Source organism: Furipterus horrens, unplaced genomic scaffold (assembly GCF_987537825.1).
Source record: "Furipterus horrens unplaced genomic scaffold, mFurHor1.1.pri manual_scaffold_2, whole genome shotgun sequence".
NCBI lineage: Eukaryota > Metazoa > Chordata > Mammalia > Chiroptera > Furipteridae > Furipterus > Furipterus horrens.
Window position 1 is genome coordinate 8,644,613 of NW_028327172.1, and position 24,720 is coordinate 8,669,332.

The 24,720-nt window shown below is 39.5% G+C and overlaps 1 protein-coding gene and 1 pseudogene across 1 annotated transcript; both read right to left on the reverse strand.

Moving 5' to 3' along the window:
• Positions 1-1,190: 1,190 nt before the first annotated feature.
• Positions 1,191-20,816, reverse strand: MS4A14 (membrane spanning 4-domains A14). Its single transcript, XM_090267481.1, has 7 exons — positions 20,760-20,816; positions 19,745-19,899; positions 18,262-18,390; positions 12,739-12,789; positions 10,958-11,107; positions 8,412-8,510; positions 1,191-3,238 (listed from the first exon to the last, which is right to left on the reverse strand). Exons 2-7 carry the CDS (start codon positions 19,880-19,882, stop codon positions 1,340-1,342), a joined length of 2,466 nt encoding a protein of 821 aa, XP_090123607.1. The 5' UTR covers positions 19,883-19,899; positions 20,760-20,816; the 3' UTR covers positions 1,191-1,339.
• Positions 13,190-15,408, reverse strand: LOC150017707 (nucleoporin NDC1-like; annotated as a pseudogene).
• Positions 20,817-24,720: the final 3,904 nt, after the last annotated feature.

Consider the following 24,720-nt stretch of genomic DNA (forward strand, 5'->3'; position numbering starts at 1 on the left):
AAATGATTAGTATTGTTCAGAGTAAGTGGAATACAAAGTGGCAATCATTCAGGAACTGGAGGTAAACTCACGTAGGGCCCGCACCAAGGTCAAACAACCCTGGGTAGCTCAGAAGGCTAATCCTTACTACAGAGGCAAAGACAGGGAACATGTAACCAGTCTCTCCAACTCTAGGCCTCATTATTCTACTACACATAACTTGACTCATCTCTAGGTGTTCAGGCTCCCATTCACGCTTTTAAAAATAATTAACTGAATGCCTGTTAGACGTGAACCTTTGTGCGAAATTCTGTGGAAGACAGACATGACACAGTTTGGGCTTATTCTCAAGAATATAAGAGAACTATGAGAGTGTATATAATTTCAAAAGAGAAGGAAGTTGGTGAGAGGTCCCCTGGAAATATTTATTTTAGACTTTTTGAAATGGGGAGAAAAATGCAGATGTCAACAATGATGATAAAGATTGCAGAAAGAAGGGATGGTTAACAACTCCAACTATATCAAAGGAATCAAGGACAAAGAGGTTAAGAAAAATGGAATTAGGCTTGGAGGATGGAGGATAAATCATGGCTTTTGTTCACATAATTTCCTCTGACCACTGAGGATGAAATTATGTGTCATAGGGGTTGAGGAGTTAGAAGCAGTGAATGCGGGCATATGGAAGGGTGCTAGAGCATCACTCAACAGATGACAGTCTTTCATACTTTCTTTGATGCCATATGCATTCTCTAACCCCCTTTATGTCCTCTTTTTTGTCTCTCCCTATGCTACATTCTGTCCTCATTCCCATATGACCCTATTAATAACTGAACAAGCATAGAGTATATATTCTCAACACAGATTTGGGGATGGGCGATTAAACCGGGTGATTGGAAACAGCAAAGAAGAATGGTGGAATTTATTTTTATCCTTTGCTGACTCTTTGGGTTCTTGAACTTTTAAAAAGCCTGCATAGACTTCTTCCTGGTTGACGCACTAAGCTACTATAATACATAGAGGAGGAGGCAAGAAATATCAGCACCATAGAAAAGCAGGTCTTCTAAGTATTGGGTTGTAAAATAATGGCGGATCATAAATTGAGACACTAACATGAGGACCAAGAGTTTAAATGTGAATGATTCCTTTACACTCAGAAAGTGCTGAAACAGTACTGATGTTTGTTGTCATTTTATTTTACTTAAGGACAAATCCTTTGCATTTTCTGCTTGCCCTTCCCTTTCTGGTGAGTGAATAAGGTGGCAACTGCACTTGAGAACATAGGTTGGAGGTGACTATGTTGTTTTTCTCTAATTTGGTCCCATAATTGGGAGCAGAGTGGCATTTGGGTAGGTTCTGCAAGTTAGTCAGAGTCTTCAGGGTGCTGTCGATCCTTTGTATAACATGAGGTTAAAGTCGAGCTAATGGATCTGTTTTGTTGCACGTCTTGCTCATCTTGTTCTGAACCTACGTTGAACAAATAGGAGGAAGATGCATCTTGTACTGAGCTTTGGCAGGAGGAATGATGAAAATCCAGCTTCACATCTTCTGAGTGTAGGTCACTTGGGTTTTGGCATAGACTCTTCATGTCTATTACTTTGATGTCTTTTGTTTGTATAGGGACTATTTGTCTATCATCTCTTTGGATACTTGTGGATCGAAGGTCTGATTGGTTCTTCTCTTGATACTGATTGTCTGGAAATGCAACGTCTTGTAATTGCTGATCAAGGTTATGTTGAGTTGTGGTGTGCAGAGTTTGGCCTTCTATGAATAGGACTTTCTGCTTTAAGAATTCTTTCTCTAATAGATCTTGGGTTTGCCAGGCTTGTGATTCCCATTTTAGGGAATGCTTCATTTCAAATTGGCATTCTTGTGCTTTACAATCTTTGTTTCTCCATCCTTGAGTTCCCCAGTCTTGGGATTTTTGGCCTAATGATTGCCAGTCTTGGTACTTCTGCATTTGGGATTGTAGGTGTTGGCTTAGCTGCTCTGAGGATTTCTTCTCTTGGACCTGCAGGTCTTTAGCTTGTTTGTGTTGGCTTTGTTTCTTGGGAGATTTCTCCTCTTCATCCTGCTGGTCTTCACCTTGCTCATTTTGGGATTGTTGTTTTAGGAATAGCTTTCCTGGCGTCAGCTGGTCTTCAGCTTGCTGATCGGAGAATTGCTTATCTTGGACTTGTTTATCTATGGAGTGCCTTTTTGGGGATAGCCAGCCTTTGATTTTCTGGTCTAGGGATTTCCTCCTTGGGTATTGCTGGCCTTGGTTTGGCAAGTCTAGGCATTTATTTGTTAGAGATTGCCAGCCTTCACTATGTTGGCCTAAGGAATGTTGCTTGGTAGATTTCCTGCTTTGGTGTTTCTCATATTTCCATTCTTGGGTCAGTAAATTGACTTCTGATTGAATGTCTTGATATGGCATATGTGTAAATTGCTGATCTTGCTGCTGGGTGTTTTGTAGATGAAGATCCAAGAATTGCTGTTCTGGGTGTTGTACACTGAGGTCCTGAGCAACATGGGATGTTGGGGCTTCAAATTGCTTGGCTTGTGTTCGCAGAACCTGTACTTGGGAAAGCCTTTCTTGGGAAGGCATGTCTTGAGATGGTATGTCATGGGATCGTGTGTCTTGGGACTTTGTGTCTGAGGATGGTATGTCTTGAGATGGCATGTCTTTGGATATCAGGTCATGAGACTGTGTAACGTGGTGTGTTGGGGCTTCCGATAGCAAGGCATGTCCTGACAGAGCTTGAGAAGGCAAATCATAGGGTGATAACATTTCAAGATTTTTTATAGAATGGGATGGAAAAACTTGGAGTGACAAAGTTTCAGGCTGCTGAAATTGGGTCTGCATTTCTGAGGGGTGTTCAGGAGTATATAGTAGATCTTCATCATTTCTTTGCTCAGTGTGTGCGATATCTTCTGAGGGCCTTTTCTCTAATATGGTAGACAAAGATTTCAGCTCAATTTCTTCCTCATAATATTTAGAAGGAGGAGGGATATTTTCCCGTTGTTCACCTGACCCAGATGAAGAAGAAGGTGTGTAGTAATTATTACTGCCTCTTTTCCCTGAGTGATGAAAGGTTAAAGGATTTCTTGAGACTCTTAACTTGAAGAAAGTATAGCCTCCAAAGAAAACAGGTCGTATGCTTGCTGATGAACCATCCCTGTTAGACTCTTCTTGAAGGTCAAATTGTATTACAGCATTTTCTTCGGGGATAGATAATTCACTCTCATGAGCAACATCCGAAGGCAAGAAAAACACAATCTATAAAACCAAGGGGTAGGGGAAACATTAATATAAGTCATCTTTGATATTCTTTTATTCTTGTATTACCAAATTATTTTCACCTCTGCCTTAAGACAGTAGATAGAAAATAACAACTACAGGAAGAATAAGGAAAAAAATACCAGTACTGCCCTTACTATCAACTCACTGGTTTTATTCTGGAGAAGTCATCACCCTCTATTATCTCAAATATTGACTAGGGGAATTTGATTAAGATAGTCTGAACTTCTTTCCATACTTAACATTATAAAATTTCCAAGACGTTTTAAATTATCCCATCAATATTCATATATTCAGATTTATTTATTTATTGATCACCTACTAGATGAACTAGGTGTCTGAGATCAAAGATCATTAGATGTGGGCTTTGCCCATAATTGCTCATTATATAAATAGATAATAATATAGTTTAGCAAATGCTATTATGCAAGTAGCTACTAAGTGCTTTATGGGATTGTAGAAGATAACCTAGTTCTGAGAAAGCTAGGAAATGCTTCATAGAAGAGGTAGTATTTGATCTATATCTCGATGAGTAGGAATTCCTCAGGCAAAAAGCTAACATGAAGTAAGACAGGAGTCAAAATCCAGAAAGAGGAAACAGTGGATGCAAAAGCATGAGGTTGTGATACAGCATAGTGTGATGGCGGACGGTAAACAGGTAGATATTGGTAGGTGATATGCTAGGTGCAATAAATTGTTTCTATGTGTAAATAGTGGATATTTGAAAAATAAAATTTTAAAATACAATGTAAATGGGAAAAAAATCATGAAATGCTTAGGATAAATTTAACAAACCATGCACAGGACTTATCCACTGAAGCCTACCAAGTACTGCTCAGAGAAATGAAAATAGATGTAAGAAAATATAGACATATTCTATGAACATAAATAAGAAGACTAAATATTATCAATAAATAAAATTTTCCTAAATTATTTATTAGTTTAATGCAACTCCAATCATAATCCCAGCAATAATTTTGTGTTTTATGGTACATAATTTGTATTGGGATGATGAAAAAGTTTTGGGCATAAATAGTGATAGTAATTATATTCATTGGGAGTCTATTTAATGCCACTGAATTATACACATAAAAATGGTTAAAATAATAAATAGTATGTATGTTTACTACAATGATAAGGAATTACTCTAAAGCTACAGAAATTAAAGACAGTGTGAAATATGTAGGACAGATACATAGATCAATGGGACAAAATCAAGTGTCCAAAGGAATCCTATAGATAAGAAGTCAATTGATTTTCACAAAGGTGCCAGCTATCAGGGGAAATACCGCATTTTCAACAAATAGTGTTAAAACTCTCCAAGGTAGTGGTGTGTGTGTGCATGAATGTCTAACCTTACCTCACAGCTGCACATAAAATTTAACTCAAAATGTATTATACTTTTAAACATAAGAGCTAAAACTGTAAAACTTCTACAAGAAAACAGAGAATAAAGTCTTTACAATCTTGGTGTAAGCAAACTTTTATTAGAATACAGAAAAGACTAACTGTAAAAGAAAAGAAATTATACATTATACATCATCCAATTTGTTATTTAAAAAAAACTACAAGGAAACGAAAAGGCAAGCCAAAGCTGGGGAAAATATTAGCAATACACAAATCTCAAAAAAGACACGAGACTTCTGGCCAAGATGGAGGCATAAATAGATGTGCTGCATCTCCTCACAGCTAAGAAGAAATTTACAACCACTTCAGAACTAAAAAAAAAAAAAAAAAACTTTGAAAATCGAAAAAATCAAAACTACAGGGGAGTTCAGCAAAGAAATAAAGAAGAAATAATCAGCCAGATAGGTAGGAGGGGCAGAACTGGGATGGAGAGAAGGAGGAGCGGAGCAGCGGCTGCGGGGCAGTGCTTGGTGGCAGCAGGGCTTGAGGCTGCACAGCGGGTGGGAGCACAGAGCATGCATGCCGCTAGCATTAGCTGTGGCGAAAGATACAGTCATACAGTTTAAAACCGAGAAGCAGTCCTAGCCCCAAACCAGACCATGTAGCTTGCAGTTCCAGAGCCGGGGAAAATAGAGCTGCGTTGCTTCTGACTGTGAAAGCAGGTCGGGGCTGGAGCAAAGGAAGATGCTACCAGTTTCGAAAAGGAGGCAGCTTGCTTAGTATGGGAAGGGGGAGAAGTGGCTGAAAAAATGGTGGCAGCCGGCACTGTTCCTTCTCAGACCCTTCCCCCACATACAGCACCAAAACATGGTGAAACGGTCACCAGCACTAATGAATACCTATGGCTCTGCCCCCTATAATGTAAGAGCTGCGACAGCCCTTACCCAAATTACAGAGGCAAGCACAGAAAGATGAGGAGAGAAAGAAGTATGACCCAGAAGGAGGGGCAGATCAAGGACTCAGTGACACAACTAAGCAACGAGCAGATAGCATGCCTAACAGATGAGGAAACAGAAAGCTTAACAGAGCCACAGTTTAAGACATTGGTGATAAAGATGCTCACAGATTTGACAGCAAAGATTAAAGAGGATGGGGAAAGAATGAAGGCTACCCTGGCTGAAATGCAGGAAAATCCATACAAAACAATTGGTGAAGGAAAGGAAATCAGGGTTCAAACCAACAAATTGGAACATAAGGAAGAAACAAACAGTCGACCAGTACAGAAGGAGGAAACGAGAATTTTAAAAAATGAGGAGAGGTTTAGAAACCTCTGGGACAGTTATAAACGTGCAAACATCTGAATCATAGGGTTGCCAGAAGGTGAAGAGGGAGAGCAAGAAATTGAAAATTTATGTGAAAAAATAATGAAGGAAAACTTTCCTAATTTGGGGACAGAAATGGACATATGGTTCAAGGAAGCACAGAGAGTCCCAAACAAACTAGACCCAGGAAGGACCATACTAAGACACATCATAATCAAAATGCCAAAGGTTAAGGATACAGAGAGAATCTTAAAAGCAGCAAGAGAGAAGAGGAGAATTACCTACAAAGGGGTACCTGTAAGACTGTCAGCTGATTTCTCAAAAGAAACTTTGTGCACAAGAAGGGGCTGGCAGGAAACATTCAAAGTGATGGAAAGCAAGGACCCACAACCAAGATTACTCTATCCAGCAAAGCTATCATTTGGAATGGAAGGGCAGATAAAGAGTTTCCCAGACAAGGTAAAGCTGAAGGAGTTCATTATCACCAGGCCATTATTACATGAAATGTTAAAGGGACTTGTTTAAGAAAAAGAAGATCAAAACTATGAACATTAAAATGAAAACGGTATCGCAACTATAAACAAAAGAAGCTAGGGAATGGAAACAAAAGCAAACTAAGCAGACAATTAGAGTAGGAACAGAATCGTAGATAGGGGGAGCATGGGGGGGAGGTCAGTTGGGAGGAGGAAGGGGGATGAGGGAGGAAAGTGGTGCAGGAATTAAGAAGCACAGTAGGAGGGTGGGGAATAGAAAGGGGGATGTTGAGAAGAGCTCTATGCATGACCCATGAATATGGACTAAGTGGGGGCGGGGGACTGCTGGAAGGAGGGGGGTTGCTGGGTGGAGAGGAGCAAAGGGAAAATAAATTGGGACAACTATAACAGCATAATCAATAAAACATACAAAAAATGATAAGAATCAGTTATAACTCATTCTTATAATTCAATAAGATAATGCAATAAAAGTTGACTAAAAGTAAGGGAAGGGTCTAGTCAAGGAACGTGTATAAATGACTCATGGACATGGACAATGGGGAGGGATATGATTGTGGGAGAGGGGGTGGACTGAGGGGGGAGCAATGGGGGGAAAATGGGACAACTGTAATTGAAAAACCAAAAAATAAAAGAAAAAGAAGAAGAAAAAAAAAAGTTGACTAAAGATTTGAACAGACACATCTCAAGAAAAAGGTATACAGATGGACAATAAACACAGAGAAAAGGTCTCATCATCATTTGTCATCAAGGAAATGCAAATTAAAGCTATGAAGAATTAACACTGAATATTCACTAGAATGGTTAAATTATTAATACAACTGACAATTCCAAGTGTTGGTAATTATATGGAGCAATTGTAGCTTTCATGTATTGCTGATAAGAATGCAAAATGGTACAGTCACTTTGGAGTACTGTTTGACGTTTTCTTACAAAGTTAAACATGCATTTGCTCTATGACTTAGCAATCAAATCCTAGACACAACACACCAAGAGACATGAAAACATCTGGCCACATAGAAATGAGAATGCAAATGCCCATCAGAAAGTAAGTAAATAAACAAACTGTGGTGGATCCTTGCATAAAAGGAACAAACCACTGATACATGGAACAGCATGGATGAATCTCATAACATGTTGCTGAATGAACGAAGCTGAACACAAAGAGTAATTACATAAAATTCCATGTATATGAAGTTTGAGAAAGTAGTAGCTGAAAGAGGTGATGAAGAAAACTTGACTGGAAAAGAGATTCTGGGGAACCGTTGGGGTGACAAGAACTCACTACATTTTGATAGTTCAGCTACCATCACAACTTCTTGAATAGTACAATCAAATTTGGTGCATTTTAATGACTTTAAATTATAATTCTATAAAGTTGATGTAAAAAAAAAAAAAAAGAGGGGAAAAAACAACTAACAGAAGGCCTGGAGTTGTTATTGAGACATAGAGAGCACAGTGGAACCACATTACTTGAGTCAGAATCCTGATGTTATGAGACACTGGAAAGGTTACTCATTGTGCTTTAGTTCTTTTATATGTAAAATAAGGGTGTTTTAATAGTTTTGTCAAGGTTGAGTAAGTTGGTGCTAAGTGATTACAACAATGACTGACAAAGCATTAAATAAATGTAATCGCTAATGATTATTGTACGTCATAACTGTATCACTGTTAAATATTTTTCGTCTCTGCTTTCTCTCTGGTGAGGGAATTGTTCCTCATGCAACAGGTTCCCATTAAGTCTGGTCTTTCATATATTTTGGCTGGGAGATAAGGAGCTATGTCTGAATGACTGGGGATAGCAGATAGAGCAAGAAAAAGGAGTATAGTTGTCTCAAAGGATAGAATGGGCCTTCAGTTTTAAGTTTGTACCTCCTTAATCTTCCTAAACTTAAAATTTTAGTTCAGCACCTGAGAATATTGTTCTGCCCACTGATAGATCAGGCATCAGCTTAGAATGGGAATCCATTCTCATAAAAACTTAGAACGCACCTCATTTGACCTGGTCCAGCAGTTGCTTCTAAAGGAGGCTATAGTCACAGAGATACTGAGCTCTACTGAGCTGATCATCAGTAAGACTGACAAAATGCCCTGCAATAAAAATGAGGAAAAATAACTGACATTTGGGATGCAAGTTGTTTCATTTTACAAACCTAAGCCAAGGACCACCTACTCTGTATGACCAAGTTAAACAAAACCCATATTGCAGATGCTTCCGTAACCATCAGTGATCGAACGATTTTTATTTTATCTCTTCCTGATAAGCAGAGGAAACAAACTCCAATGCCTATAGAGGCCAAGAAACCACCTTAAATGACTTAAAAAGGTAGGAGGGGAGATGGTAGAGAGTGATGATATTTCTAGGATTCATCTATTACTCAGTTTCAAACAATAGTGACCATGATACTTGGTCTTTTCCTTCTCCTTAAGGAAGCCTGATATGCATATTTATAATAATTTATTTACTTGTATAAATTAACTAGAACTAGAACATATCTTCAGGATTAACATAGTCCACAGATTTCCATTTTGCACACTCTCCTTTAAGGTAATGCTTAGATCAAGAAGCAGCATGGAATAGCATGGTGTCTAAAAAGCATAGACTCTGGAGACAAAAAGGGCTAGTGCAATTGGTCCCAAGGTTACACTTAACCTTGGGCAAGTGACTGAGTCTAAACTGAATCTTGATTTTTCAGTAACACATTCAAAAGCTTGGATATATCCCATTTGTTGGTAAACTAAATAGGTAATGAAGTAACTACTGTAAATTTAATGGTTTCAGATGTCGTACAAGAGATACCTGGTTTTGTCTTTGTAGGACTTCTATCACAGTAAGGAAGGCAGACAGTAACAAATAGGTGATTTTTCACTCAAGTAAATTGTGTTAGTGCCGTGAAAAAGTATCGGGAGCTATGCATGATTGTCATGGGAGACCTGGCCAGGTCTGCCCTGAGGAGGGTAGAGCTGCAATCAGGAAGGGCATCCTTAAAAAATGATGTTAAAACTGAAATTAAGGATCAAGGAGGGGTTCATTGAGTAAGTGAAAAAGGGTAAGAACAGGTATGGGGAGCATTTGAAGCAAGGAAACGCTAGCCTTATGGCCCTGGGACAGTGAGTGCTTAATACATTAAGGAATTTCAGAAAGTGACAGGAGAATGGAGTGAGAAAGATAAAGACCTGGAATAATGTCAGGAAGGCAGGCAGAATAGGTTCTATAGGGTCTTATAAGCCTTTTAAGATTGGGGTCTTAATTCTGTGTTTAACAGGAAGCCCTTGACTAATGTCCTTGGATTCACCTGGTGAAGTATAGACTGACGTGTAGACAAAGGATGGTCTTTGAAACAGAGGTCAGTTCAAGAGATGTCGAAGGCCCACTGCTCTGGCTTTTTTAGTTTATGATGTGTGTGTTACAGCAAGGAATTGTGGGGTTATAGAAGCGAGGTCTTGGAATAAATTGGATATATTTGATTCCGTGTGCAGAAACTAATCCTGCAATACCTGACCATGTGGGGCAGGAGATAGACAGCAGTTTTATTTATATGGAAGTTTAACCCTTTCAGGATACAATTTCTTCCTGATTTATACCAAAGTAATGTACAGTAGTGGCCCTGTGTCCACTAGGAAAAGGGTAAGGATTATAATATAATATTCTTGGCCTAATTAGGACAGGATTTTATCTCTTATATTGATCTCTGGCTTTTTTTTAGTAGCTTTTTATGAGTCTAAGTCTGGAATTTATTTCAGAGCATATGGGAACATCCTTAGACTCACTTTAATGAATGATTGTGAGGATCAAATAAGATCTCATATTGAGTAACTAATGGCTCTTTTCCTATCCTTCTTCATTGGGGAAGACAATTTCCCATGATTCTACTTCACCTCCATTTAAATGGGCCAAATCTCATTAACAATCTAGGACCAAAGCCATCAAGATGTGGCTGGCAGACAGAGACGGAAACCCCAGGATTTGCTTGGGAAAGTAGAGGGAATGGCCTTTTGGATTTATTGATATGTGTAAAAATAATCTCATTGATTACTTTGTAGATAACACATAGAATTACACCTACAATTATATTTCCTGGTAAAGATACATCTCATCTGCTTTAACGAATAAAATAGCCACATTTGTATACAATGATTTATGTTTTGAAATTACTAAAATACTTTATTAAGTGACTTATTAAACACTGATCTGTGTCAACCCTAATGGTAATAGTTAAAATCTATTGACTATTTACACTGTACAAGCTAGTATTCTAATTTAAGTAATCCTCCTAACAACCCATTGAAGTAGGTATTCTTATTATCTTCATTTTCCACATGAGGGAAACTGAGGCTCAGAGAAGACAAAACATTAGGTGAAGGCCACAAGTTTATATGTGACAAAACCAGGATTTCAAATCCAGACACTGTGGCTCAACAGTCAGTTCAAATGTGGACCTGTCAGTTATTGAAATTAAAATTAATGAATCAATGCATTGTGACTATAACTCAGGTAAGATTATACAGATTTCATTGTAAAGAACAAGACCACTTACATTGAAAAGGGTTCTGCCTATAACACATATTCCTTCAGTGGAAGGCTCTTTGCAGTACTGGTGCTGATATTGAAAGCTGATAATGGTGAAAGTAATCCCAGCCACGGCAGCCAAGGAACTGATCACATTCATGCGCATGATATCTTGCCCCTGAAAAAGTTTTTTAAAATAATAAAAGCAAAAAGCTTTAGAATGAGCCAGGAAGCCAAGAGAGAGAATGGGTAGAAGAGGGTGCTCTGTGGTTAATGCGTAAGAAAATGTTCTCCATCTATGAGTCTGTTCCCATTTTCCTTGTTAGTTCAGTTTATTCACTAGATTCCACATATGAGTAACACATATGAGTAAAATCATACAGCATTTGTCTTTCTCTGACTGGCTTATTTCACTTAGCATAAGGGGACTAAATGGTAATGGAAAAAATACAACCAAGATTAATTTTTAAAAAAAGAAAATGTTCGCTTTATCCTGATGCACCACCTTTCATGACTGCTAAGCAAAATAGTGTGTTAGAGATGTCCTGGCCTTGTAATCAAACCTGATTTTGAGTCCTAGTGAAGTATTAATAGAACATCATACAAGATATTTAATCTCTTGGAGTCTCAATTTCTACCTTGAAAAGTGAGAGTGATGTCAGCTGGGTGCGGCGGGGAGCAATGGGGGAAAAAGTAGGACAACTGTAATAGAAAAACAATAAATAAATCAATAATTTTTAAAAAAGAAAGAAACTGTGTATTAACCCTGCCTTTTTAACAAAAACAAGCAGGCACACATTTCAAAACAAAATTAAAATTAAAAAAATTAATAGTGCAGAAAAAAGAAAGTGATGTCACCTAATTTTAGGGCAGTATCCATTTATTCACCTATTTTAATAAATATTTGGTGGATACCAGCTATGTGTCAGACACTGCATTGGGCCCTGGGACACAAAGATAAACAGGGTAGAGAAGGTCCTGCCTTCCTGGGGCTTAGGTTCATTGCCCATGGGGGGTTCGCACAGTAACCCACCAAATCGTTAACATAATTTACAGGTAGTAAAAAATTTGGATTTGAGTTTAAAGGTTTCCTTTTTTTGAGCTCAGTGTCTGAATCCCTTTGAAGGGAAGGGAATATCTTCCTTTTAAAGGAAAAAAAGAAAAATCGCACATCTCAATTTAGTAGGGACAACCAAAAATGTCTTCAGACATTGTCAAATATCCTCAAGGGAACGGAGGAGGTGGCAGGGGTGGAGGTGGGTAAGGGGCCACAAAATCACTCCCTATTACTAACCATTGAGTTAGAGTAACAGTTTTCAACCTTTTGCATTTCATAGCACACATAAACTAATTACTCAAATTCTCAAAAAAAATATTTTTTGCCAAGGTGACAAAAATAGTGGGTATAATTTTGACTCATTCACACTGGACGGAGCTATTGTTGTATTGGCTGTTGTCATTTTTTTATTTGACACTCTAAGGGGGAAGAGGTCAGTGCCCCTGACTAAATAGTCAGGTCTTGCATGTTTTAAAAATTTCTGGAGCTCCCTGGTTGAAAATGGCTGAGTTAAAGGAGCGTAGGAAGGTTTCCAATAAGCAACCTTTCAGTTTAGTTGACCAGGGAAATCAGAACCAGTGGAAGGATGCAGGGCTAATGGTGACGCTGACAAACAGCAATGACTTGAACTGCCAATCTGATGTGGAAAGATTTTCCTAGGAGAGCCTGGATTGCTAAAGGCTTTGTACACAAAGATGAGGTAAAGCAAGTAGAAGATTTTTAATTACATAGAAGTCACCAAAGTGACTTACCAGACATTTTCCCTTCCTGTTGAATCCTGTGAGATATCCTGTGATAATAAACTTTTAAGAAGAAAAGAGATAAAGGTTAACAAGTGATGGATTTGACCACCTTACAATATAATTAACTTTAGAAGTTATATTGTAATCTAAAGGCCTATGATTCTCCCAAACCAGTCTTTCTACCTGAGCATCAGAGAAGGAGGGTGGCACTAATGTAAGAAATACTGCGCTGGCCATGCTCAGCACTGACCAAGGCTTCTTTGCTAAGGTCAGCTGGGAGAGGCAAACCCCTCTTTAAGATCCAAAGGGTACCACTCACTGAAGTATAGTTCTCAAAGCAACCACCATGACAAACCAAGCATTAATTAGCCCATTTCCTTCAGATCTAAGAATGCTGAATATTTACCGTCCCATCTGTATTTGTATCAGCAGTGAAATGAATACAGTTTCTATTATTTAACTATTCTTTGAACTTCAAGAACTGTTGAAGTCTTTTCTGACGTTTAGTAAATGTTTGCACAACATTCAGATGTTTGCCAAATGCAATAGTTATTCGATAGATAGCAGTTTTTAGTGATGCTCTAAATGCAAATCCTAATGTTTTATAAGAGGTACCCACAAGGGTTCCTGAAATCCGAGGTGGTTTACTGGAAGCACGAGGAAGCTTGAAGTACTTGTCAACTGCCTCTTGAAGCATCAACAAAGCACTAAGAATCGCTGGTGTGTAGTCTGAACAACTCCAAATCTATCTTCTGTAAATGGCGCTGCTACTAAGTGAGACAGACCTTCCAATGAAAAAACAGCCTGAATAGAGGCCTCTGGATGCTTACTGAAAAAATACATTATTGGTATCCATTTGACAAGAAATTCTTAATCTGTTCATGTTTATTCTGAATCCATGAATAAATCACACTGGGCTGTCTCACTGTCTTGCTCGTAGCACTAAAAGTAGATGGAAGATTAGAAAATTCATTCATTTGCTAATTAGAAGCAGAAATCCATAATCTTGGCTCTCTTCTTATCAGCTGAGAACCCTGAGGTGACCCATAGCAGGTGTTTACATAAAAAAATTCCAGCTGTCTGATTTATTACACTAAAGCCAAATGGGGATCCAAAGGGTCTTGCAACATTGGGTGTAGAAGGTCAAGGCATGTGGCTGAATTTTGGTGTCTGAAAGGTAGTTTCTTCTGGAGAATTCAGTTTCCTTGGTTCCAATGGGTGTGATGAAGACATCAAGAGAACCAATTTCTGAGTCATATCATTTAGAAGATTCAAACACTCCCTGGAAATGGCTATCCAGTTATGGGGATGTCCACCTGGTTGGCTAAGACTAAAAACTTCTTCTTGTCTTCATGAAGAATATTGAGAAAGCAACATTAAGTCCTGCAAGGCCAAATACTGTATGATGAGGGGTGGTTTGCTATTTAAAACTTTAGGGAAGCATTCATCTGACTCTTCTGCCAATGGTGGTTGAACAAAGAACAGATGAACCTCTGAGGCACAGATTTTGAAGAGTACCCACAAGATGTACTGAGTCAGGAGAAAGACTCCAGATAACCAGACAGGGTAGAGTAATGAGAGATTCAAGAGGCCACTCACAGTATCAAGAAGCCTATGAAAGTGCTCATCTATCTGAAGGTCCGTAACAGTGCTAATCTAAGCTTTGGGAATATGGCCAAGACAATAACACACAATGCAGAGATTCCTAATCAAGAATAGCGACTCCATACAACTGTGTTTAACTACCAAGAGCAAAGATTTCCTAAAGTGCAAAAACTCATATTGTTGTATGATGGGAAATGGAAGATAGTTCACGTTGTTAAGAAAATATAGGAGGTTGTAGCTTTAGCCCATCAATGCTCCAGCCAGTAAAGGGAAAAAAAGGTGATATTTATTTAAGCAGGTTTGTGCAATAGGGTCATCTAGGCTGTCGCTACCGGGGCAGGAAACCACAAGAAAACTGAATCAGCCCTTGGTTATCGCTGCAGCACACCACGCCACCATCATTCCCATTGCGGCATGATTAACCGAGTGCATGAACTACTGAGGATAAATAATCTCCCTCATCAGGGCCAGTCTGGAGCAGGAAATGGAAGGTACAACGGTGTAGAACTCCACATTGAAAATACTTCTAATTATTATTACTGCTGACAGCAAGAGGAAGTAAATAATTACACAGGAACTATATAGATCATTGGAAGAATCAGACAGCCACTGCACAGGATGAAATAAGCCAATGTTGCTGAAGATTATAAATACTGTGGTACAGTGGACCAGACAGTACTTGCAACTAACTATCTTCCAGCCCAAAACATGCCACAAGATGTCCCATGACACCTACGTGCCGAGGACTTCCCTAACCTCCCAGGCCAGGTACGTCCTCCATGAATCCCTCATATGGCAGACCTGGAACTCCTTTCTTAGCCTGCTTAGCACAAGTATAATAACGTATCTGTTATGTTAGTTTTACTTCTTCAATCATAGCCTCCCTATCACAGGACAAACCCCATCAAATTCTAAGAGTAGTTGACCAGTTCTCTCAGAGAGGGTCTGTTTACCAGAACTCTCAGCACCTGTGACAGTGTACTGAAGATTTACTTTGTGCTTAGTAAGTATCTTCTCAATGAAAAGTGGAGTTTTGACAAGCAGCACACCAGAAGCGCATAAAAACTTGTGCATGCAGGTCACACAAAGTCACACTGGAAAAATTCTGTGGTGAAAAGGGCAATGAGGAGTTGGTCTGTTTGATTTTTCTAGGGGACAGTGTGGGTAGTTTGGAAATCATATTCGATATCACATTATTTATATCTGGAAGTGAAAACACTACTAATTGTCTCTGAAATGCAGATTATAAAAAAGGCAGGAATATTTATGTTCATCAAAAGAGTAGAGATTTTTTGTCCCTTCTTGTCTGCAAAGTTTCTTTTGCAAAATTAGCTGATAGTCTTATAGGCACCCCTTTGTAGGTAACTCTCTGCTTTTCTCTTGCTGCTTTTAAGATTCTCTCCTTATTTTTCACCTTTGACATTTTAATTATAATGTGTCTTGGTGTGGTCCTCCTTGGGTCTAGCTTGTTTGGGACTCTCTGTGCTTCCTGGACTTGTATGTCTATTTCCTTCACCAAATTTGGAAAGTTTTCCTTCACTATTTTTTCACCTAAGCTTTCAGTTTCTTGCTCTTCCTCTTCTCCTTCTGGCACCCCTATGATTCAGATGTTGGCATGTTTAAAAATTTCCCAGAGGTTCCTAAGCTCTTCCTCATATTTTTCAATTCTTGTTTCCTTATTCTGTACTGGTTGACTGTTTTTTTTCTTCCTTATATTCCAAATCATTGATTTGAACCCCCGTTTCCTTTCCTTCACCATGGGTTTTGTGTGGATTTTCCTTTGTTTCACTTATCATAGCCTTCACTTCTTCCCTTATGTGTTTGCCATACTCGAGCATATCTGTCAAGCCTGTGAGCATCGCATCTTTATCACCAGTGTTTTGAATTCCTCATCTGTTAGGTTGGCTATCTCCTCATCACTTAGTTCTCCCACTGGAACCTTGATCCATTCCCCCTTTGGGGCCATACTTCTCTGTCTCCTCATCTTTACAGGCTCCTGTGTTTGTTTGCCTCTGTGTCTTAGGTAGACCTGTCGCTCCTGCTACGTTGTAAGGGGCGGAGCCTTAGGGATTCATCAGTACAGGGCGACCCGTTTCCCCATGCTGTGGCGCTGTGTGTGTGGGAAGGGTCTGAGAGGGAACAATGCCACTTGCTCAGCACCTGCCCCTTTTCCAGTCCTTCTCCCACTTCCTTGTGGGACTGGTGCCCCTCTAGCTTTCCGCTCTAGTGGACTCCGCTGAGAGACCGGCAGTTTCTTCCTCTGCCCCAGCCCCCACTGATTTCCACAGTCAGAAGCAATGAGGCTTGATTTTCCCCGGCGCTAGGACCATGAGCTGCGCAGTCTGTTCACAAGCTGGGAACGCTCCCCAGCTGTCCCTCCCCACTTTTTAAAACGTGTGACTGCGCTTTCCACCAGCCTTCCGCTGCTGCCATCACCACACCAGGTCCTCTCCACCATGGCTCTGCCCCTCCTACCTGTCTGGGTGAGTTTTTCTTCTTTATATATTTGTTTGTTGGACTTCCACGCAACTTGATATTCTGGAACTTCTGGTTGTCTCTAGTTTTGAGGTAGTTGTATTCCTTCTTATTTGTGGAGGGAGATCCAGTGTGTCTGTCTAGGCCTCCATCTTGGCCAGATGTCAAGAGTAGAGATTTTAATGGAGACAATAGTCTCATTCATTTTTCACTTCATCCATTTGTTCATTGAATGATGCATTCATTCATGCCTACTGTGCATTAAGCATAAGTCTAGATTCTTAGAATGTAACAACTACTAAGACAATATTCTTGACCTCTTGGGGGTTTGTGTTCCAGTGGAGGGAATTCTAATGAGTCTACCCTTAAATATTGTGGCACAAGAATAGGAACCAAGGCTGTGGGGATTGGCTGGAAATAGCACTGTACTAAGAATTGTATTTATGGCTCTATAATTAACTAGATGAGTGACACTCATAAAATTGCCTTTCAGAATAACAAGGGGGTTGAACCATAATGACCATCTTAAAGTCCTTTTTAAGCTATGAGAGTCTGCAGTTCTGAGTGCTAGCTAGATATTGTGTTGTCCAAAATGTTTGCTTGTTTTTTTTCTGTAAGATGGTTCTAGTAGCACTTAGTTGTCTTTAACTTTACTTGAAACAATTTTGTTAGATTATATTAGATATGACAGCTGTCATATCAGTGTGCATTTAAAAATTATCAAAATTGGTGAATTTTTGTGTAGCCATTTTAATATTGAAGATGGAAGAATAGACGCAATATTTTTGGCATATTAGGCTTTATTATTTCAAGAAAGGTAAAAGTGCAACTGAAATGCAAAAGAAGATTTGTGCAGAGTGTGGAGAAGTTTCTGTGACTGATGGAATGTGTCAAAAGTAGTTTGTGAAGTTTCGTGCTGGAGATTTCTTGCTGGACAATACTCCGTGGTTGGGTAGACCAGTTGAAGTTATTAGTGATCAAATCGAGATGTTAATTGAGAATAATCAACGTATACCATGCAGGAGATAGCTGACATACTCAAAATATCTAAATCAATAACATTGCTGGTGAAAATAAAAAATGTATCTTTTATTTTACAGAAAAAACCATACGGACTTTTTGGCCAACCCAATATGTTTGAATTCACTCCTCTGAGACTCAGTTTCCTTATTAACAAAGAGGAAAGCAGGATATTCACCCATCTAGTCTCCCAGATTGATAGAAATGCCTTTTAATACACACCAGGGCTTTGAAAGCCTTTAAATACTGCACACCTAAGAGCAGTTACTATTATGATGAGGGCAGTGCAGTGACTAAATGGAGTCACTTCTCTTCCCATGGAAGGGACTGGTCTCCTTGGGGACCATATTCATGGGATTCATTATCCTAGGACTCAAAGTAGTTCAAACCAGTCTTGATAGTAATTTCTCTAAAGTTCCTGACAGTACTCACAATGAGTGCTCCCCAAAATGGATATCCTGTGAAGAAAACAAGTGGAAATCTTTGGAAGAAACTGAAGTAATTAAATGCAAATACAGTTCCAATGCTCACAATGATCAAGGCCAGCAGGATCTGGACAGCCTGTGAGGAGAGAAATGTATACCTGAGGTCACCAGTGCCCTGGTGCCTTTGGCCCAGCTCTTCCAGGTCCCTAGGGCTTTCCTCTATCCTTCTGTCACACTTCCCTCTGTCTGAATGCCACCCTCTTTCCATCAACCAACCACTCTCAGATTCTCAGAAGGCCCGTTATCTATGTCCTCATCACACTTGCCTGGGTCCTTAAGGTTCAAATGCTTTACTCCTGTCCATCACTACTTGCTATGTTCCCTGGTGTTACCAACTAATGTTATGTCAGGCAAATTTGTGTATATGTCTGACTCTACCCATGGATTGCAAACTTCCTGAGGACAAAGACTACGAGCTATTCACCTTTACATTTTTTTTTCCTTCCATAGCACCAGCATCCTGTTACTATCCCCATTCCCCAACACACACACGTTTCCCACATTCAGCGTATGCTTCTGGGGTTGTAGCTCCACCAGTTCTCTCAAAGTTTATGTTTGCTAATGCGGAGTGGAGAAGATGGGGCAAGGCTATGTCTCATGTTTGTGCAATGGCCTGACTGGAGCAGAGAGTAACCTAGTGGGTTTTTCAGTCTGCAGGGAGGGGAACTCTGTTGTGGTCTTGCAGGGCCAGTGCCTCTTCTCAGGGCAGAGCTGCCCCTCCAGCATTCAGGGCTTTGTCCCCAGGCTATGCCTCCATGTCACGATGCCACAAGTAGCGATTTTACCCTTGTACTAAGGATGGAAGCTGTGAATACAGCCTCCTGCTAAGTACATTTTAATGACTGCAATTGTTTTTATGTTTATTTCTACTTTGTATCTCACTAGGATCCTCGAATATGGTTTTCGAAGAACTCCCAATGCCTGTAATAGCACAAAGGGGAAAGTTTGAACTCTAATGGCTTTTGCTCCAAGCTCAAAGGTGCCACCAGTTTCCTGCATCTCCACTGCTTTGACTCTAAGACCAGTACTAACTCCTCATGAAAGAGCCATAGGATTTCCTCTGGGTTAGGGGAGTTAGTAGTTATAGTTAAATATTCCATTTTGCAGAGTTAAATAAGCCCTCAGAAGCATTTCTAAGACATGAGGCAAACTGCGTGTTTCTAAAAAGAATTTTTATTTTTCTTGTTTATCAAACATCTATGGAAATGATATTGGCTACACATGGGCTCATCTACTGATGATCAAATTACTTGTGCAAGTAAGTGATTTTAAAGTATTTATGATGAATCCAGAAGGATACACTGTAGTTGAAAGATGAGGAGGAGGGAAGGGCGTGTACTCCTTCCCTGAAAAGCATCTCTGGGGGCACAAATGGAGAAGTAACTTCTTTTTTCCCTTTCAGGAAGACCCATGGATGGGAAAGGACTTACCCCCAAGACTCTTGGCTCTCCCTTGAGGAAATCCAGCAGAGAGCTGTGAGGCCCATAGGGAAGCGCAGTCAATACAGTTTCATTTGGCTGTACAATGATGGCGCGGGTTGTTCTTCTGACCTCAGATGATGACCCCATGATTCAATGGCAAAACGCTATTAAAAAAATGAGCGAGTGAACATTGCAGCCATAATCATGGTCTTCCTTCAGTTCCACATAGAGTCCTTAGCAATGAGCCCATAGTGATTGCTCGACTCAGTACTAGAACCACAGAATCACAGTCATTGAGTCATAGAGTCTTAGAATTCCAGAGACTATCCAACCCCCTATCTTTCTAGTGGAGAATCCAGTTATCCAGAAGACTTACTTTCTTGTCATTTTGTTTAGAAACAAATAGTAAACACAAAATAAATGGACAATATATATAAAAACAAATTCCAATATCTACATTCATGAGATATAAAGGAACTAAAACACATAGAATATCCACTATACCCTAGGCACCATAGAAGGTCTTTTGTTTTAACATGCATTAAGTTTTTTAAAACAATTCTAGCTTTTGAGTTCCAAGATGGCAGAGGAGTACATGGAAGCTCCACTAACCTCCTCCCAGGACCAATCTGGAATTACAACTTAATTGTGAAGAAATCACCCAGAAAAACCAACTGAACACTAGCTGGAGAGAAGCCTTAGAACCACAGACAGACAGAAAAGGCCACTTCCTCACAACTGTGACTGGTAGGAAGTGTGGAGATGCGAGAGAGCTGGCTGGGCTCCCACAGGTGGCAGCTGAAGGGACAGAGAAACATCTCAGCAGCCAGGGGTTCCCCCTGAGAAGGGTGAGGTCTAAACCCCCAGCTGGGCTTCCCAGCCTACAGCAACAGAGCTGAGAGTAAAACAGCATCCAGCTGTGAAAAGCGAAAAGCCAAGGGGTTTTTGCAGTCCTGAGAGAAACAGCGGGAGACCAAGAATTCTTAAAGGGACCATGTACGAAAATACATTGGCACCAACTTACCCTGGGTTCCAGTAGAGGGAGGGCAAAGTGGACTAGAAACACTTAAAGGGATTTTGGGGCAGTGGCTTTGAGGAGGGAACTGAGAGCAGCTGACTGGGCCCCAGTGCTGGCTCATCACCCATACCGCAGGCAGACCACTCCCCTCAAAGTGGATTCAGATGCAAGATATACATTCTTTCAAGTGCACATGGAACATTTTCAAAGACAGACAACATGGTAGGACACAAAACAAGCTTCAACAAGTTGAAGAAAATTGAAATTATATCAGGCATCTTCTCAGATCACAATGGCTTGAAAGTAGAAATCAACCTCAAGGAAAAACCTCAAAAACATTCAAATTAATGGGGACTGAATAACATGCTATTAAATAATGAATGGGTTAACAATGACACCAAGGAAGAAATCAAAAAGTTTCTGGAAACAAATGAAAATGAACACACAACAGCCTAAAACCTGTGGGACACAGAGAAGGCAGTCCTGAGAGGGAAGTTCATAGCAATACAGGCCTACCTAACAAGGATACAAGAATCTCAAATAAACAACCTAACCTTACATCTACAAGAAGTAGAGGAACAACAACAAACAAAGCCCAGAGCGAGTACAAGGAAGGAAATAATCAAGAGCAGAGCAGAATTAAGTGACCTAGAGACTAAAAGAATAATAATTCAGAGGATTGATAAAACCAGGAGCTGGTCTTTGAAAAGATAAACAAAATGGACAACCTTTAACCAGACTCATCAAGAAAAAAAGAGAGAGGACCCAAGTAAATAAAATCAGAAATGAAAGAGGAGAAATCATAACTGATATCACAGAAATACAAAAGATGGTAAGAGATTACTATGAACACCTATATGACGAGAAATTTGACAACCTGGGTGAAATGGACAAATTTCTGGAAACATATAATCTTCCAAAACTGAATCAAGAAGAAGTGGAAAGCCTGAATGACTGATAACAACTAGGGAAATTGAAGCGGTAATAAAAAAACTCTTGGCACACAAAAGCCCTGTACCAGATGGCTTCACAGACAAATTTTACCAAACATTTAGGGAAGAGTTAACTCCTATCCTAGTCAAACTATTCCAAAAAATCCAAGAAGTGGGAAGACTCCCAAACTCTTTCAATGAGGACAGTATTATCCTAATTCCAAAACCAGGTCAAGACACAACAAAGAAAGAAAACTACAAGCCAATATCGCTGATGAACTTAGATGCTAAAATCCTCAACAAAATATTGGCAAACTGAATCCAGAAACTCATTAAAAAGATCATACAGTACAATCAAGTGGGATTTATCCTAGGGATACAGGATGGCTTAAAATTCACAAATCAATAAACATAATACATCACAGAAACAAAATGAAGACAAAAATCCCATGATCATATCAATAGATGCTGGAAAAGCATTTGATAAAGTACAACACAGATTTACAATGAAAACACTCAGCAAAATGGGAATAGAGGAACCATACCTTGACATAATGAAGGCCATATATGAGAAACCTGAAGCCAGTATCATACTCAATGGGCAAAAGCTGAAAGCACTCTCCCTGAGATCAGGAACAAGACAAGGATGTCCACTCTCTCCACTCCTATTCAACATAGTGTTGGAAGTTCTAGCCATAGCAATCAGACAAGAAAAAGAAATAAAAGGCATCCAAATGGGAAAAGAGGAAGTAAAACAGTCATAACTTGCAAAAGACATGATAGTTTACATAGAAAACCCTATAGAATCCACAAAAAAATACTTGACCTAATAAGTGAATTTGGCAAAAAGGTACAAAGTCAATATTCAGAAATCGAAGGCATTTCTGTACACCAATAATGAAATATCAGAGATAGAAACTAAAAAAAAATGCCATTTACTATAACAGAAAGAAAAATAAAGTACTTAGGAATAAACTTAACCAAGGAGGTAAAAGACTAGTACTCAGAAAACTACAGCATGCTGAAGAAAGAAATTAATGGAGTACAAATAAATGGAAGCATATACCATGTTCATGAATGGGAAGAATCAACATCCTTAAAATGTCCATACTACCCAAAGCAATTTATAGATTCAACACAATCCCTATTAAAATGCCAATGACATATTTCACAGACCTAGAACAAATACTTCAAAACTTTATTTGGAACCAAAACTGACCCTGAATAGTCTCAGCAATCTTGAGAAAGAAGAACAAAGTAGGAGGAATCACAATACCTGATATCCAACTATATTACAAGGACACAGTAATCAAAACAGTCTGGTGCTGGCATAAGAACAGAGATATAGATCAATAGAACAGAATAGAAAACCCAGAAATAAACCCAAGTCTCTATGGTCAATTAATATTTGTCAACGGGGAAAGGAGCATATAATGGAGTGAAAAGAGCTTCTTCAACAAATGGTGCTGGGAGAACTGGACAGGGACATGCAAAACAATGAAACTGGACGACCAACTTACACCATACACCAGAATAAACTCAAGATGGATAAAAAATTTAAATATAAGCTGTGACACCGTAAAAGTCATAGAGGAAAACATAGGCAGTAAAATCTCAGCTATCTGACACAGCAAGAGTTTTGCAGATATAGCTCCCAGGATAAGGGAAATAAAGGAAAGAAGAAACAAATGGGACTACATCAAACTAAAAAGTTTCTGCTCAGCAGAAGAAAACATCAGCACGATGAAAAGGGAGCCAACCATATGGGAAAACATATTTGCCAATGATACCTCAGACAAGGGTTTGGTCTCCAAAATGTATAAAGAACTTAGATGACTCAACACCAAGAAGATAGATAATCCAATTAAAAATGGACAAAGGACCTGAACAGACACTTCTCCAAAGAGGACATACAGAGGGTCCATAGGCATATGAAAGGATGCTCAACATCACTAACACTCAGAGAGATGCAAATAAAAACCACGATGAGATACCACTTCATACTGGTCATACTGGTCAAGTTCTGGTGAGGGTGTGGAGAAAAGGGATCCCTAGTGCACTGTTGGTGGGAATGCAGACTGGTGTAGCCACTATGGAAACCAGTATGGAATTTCCTCAAAAAACTAACAATGGAACTGCCTTTTGATCCAGTGATCCCATTGCTAGGATTATACCCAAAGAATCCTGAAACACCAATTTAGAAGAACCTATGCACCCCTATGTTCATAGCAACACTATTTACAATAGCCAAGTGCTAGAAACAGCCTAAGTGGATGAGTGGATCAAAAAGTTGTGGTACATTTACACAATGAAATATTATGCAGCCGAAAAAAAGAAGGAACTGCTATCTTTTGCAACAACATGGATGGAACTGGAGAGTATTATGCTTAGGGAGGTAAGCCAGGCAGCAGAAGGAAAATACCATATAATCTCACCTCATACAAGAACCTAATGAACAAAACAAACAAACGAGCAAAATACAACCAGAGGCACAGAAACAAGGAACAAACTCACAGTCACCACAGGGGAGGGCGAGGTGGAGAAGGGGGAAAAGAAGGGGAAGTGTCTAATCAAGGAACTAATATAAATGACCCATGGACATGGGCAACAGGGTGGGGATGGACCATGGTGGGGGAGAGGAAGGGGAGAGCAATGGCAGAAAAAATGGGACAGCTGTAATAGAACAACAATTTAAAAAATGAGATAAGTAAATAAACAGTTCTACGGTGCTGAAACTGAGGTACAGAAAAGTTAAGTTACCCAAGGTCACATACTGAGGGACAGGGGAAAGGGTCAAAGTCCGCTTAGCTATCTCCAAAGTCTATGCCATTTCTGCTCAACCATACCTTCATCCTCTTTCAGAAGGAGGTTCCCCCTTATAGTCAATGAATTGTCTCCTGTATTGTTTAACCATATTCCTTTGCAGTATAAAAATCCGTCACTAAGCAGATTTAGGCCCAGATGTAGTTGCCACTTTAACAGAGCATAGTGTAGCTTTCAGAAAGACCAGTAAAACTAATCCTACTTGAGGCCTT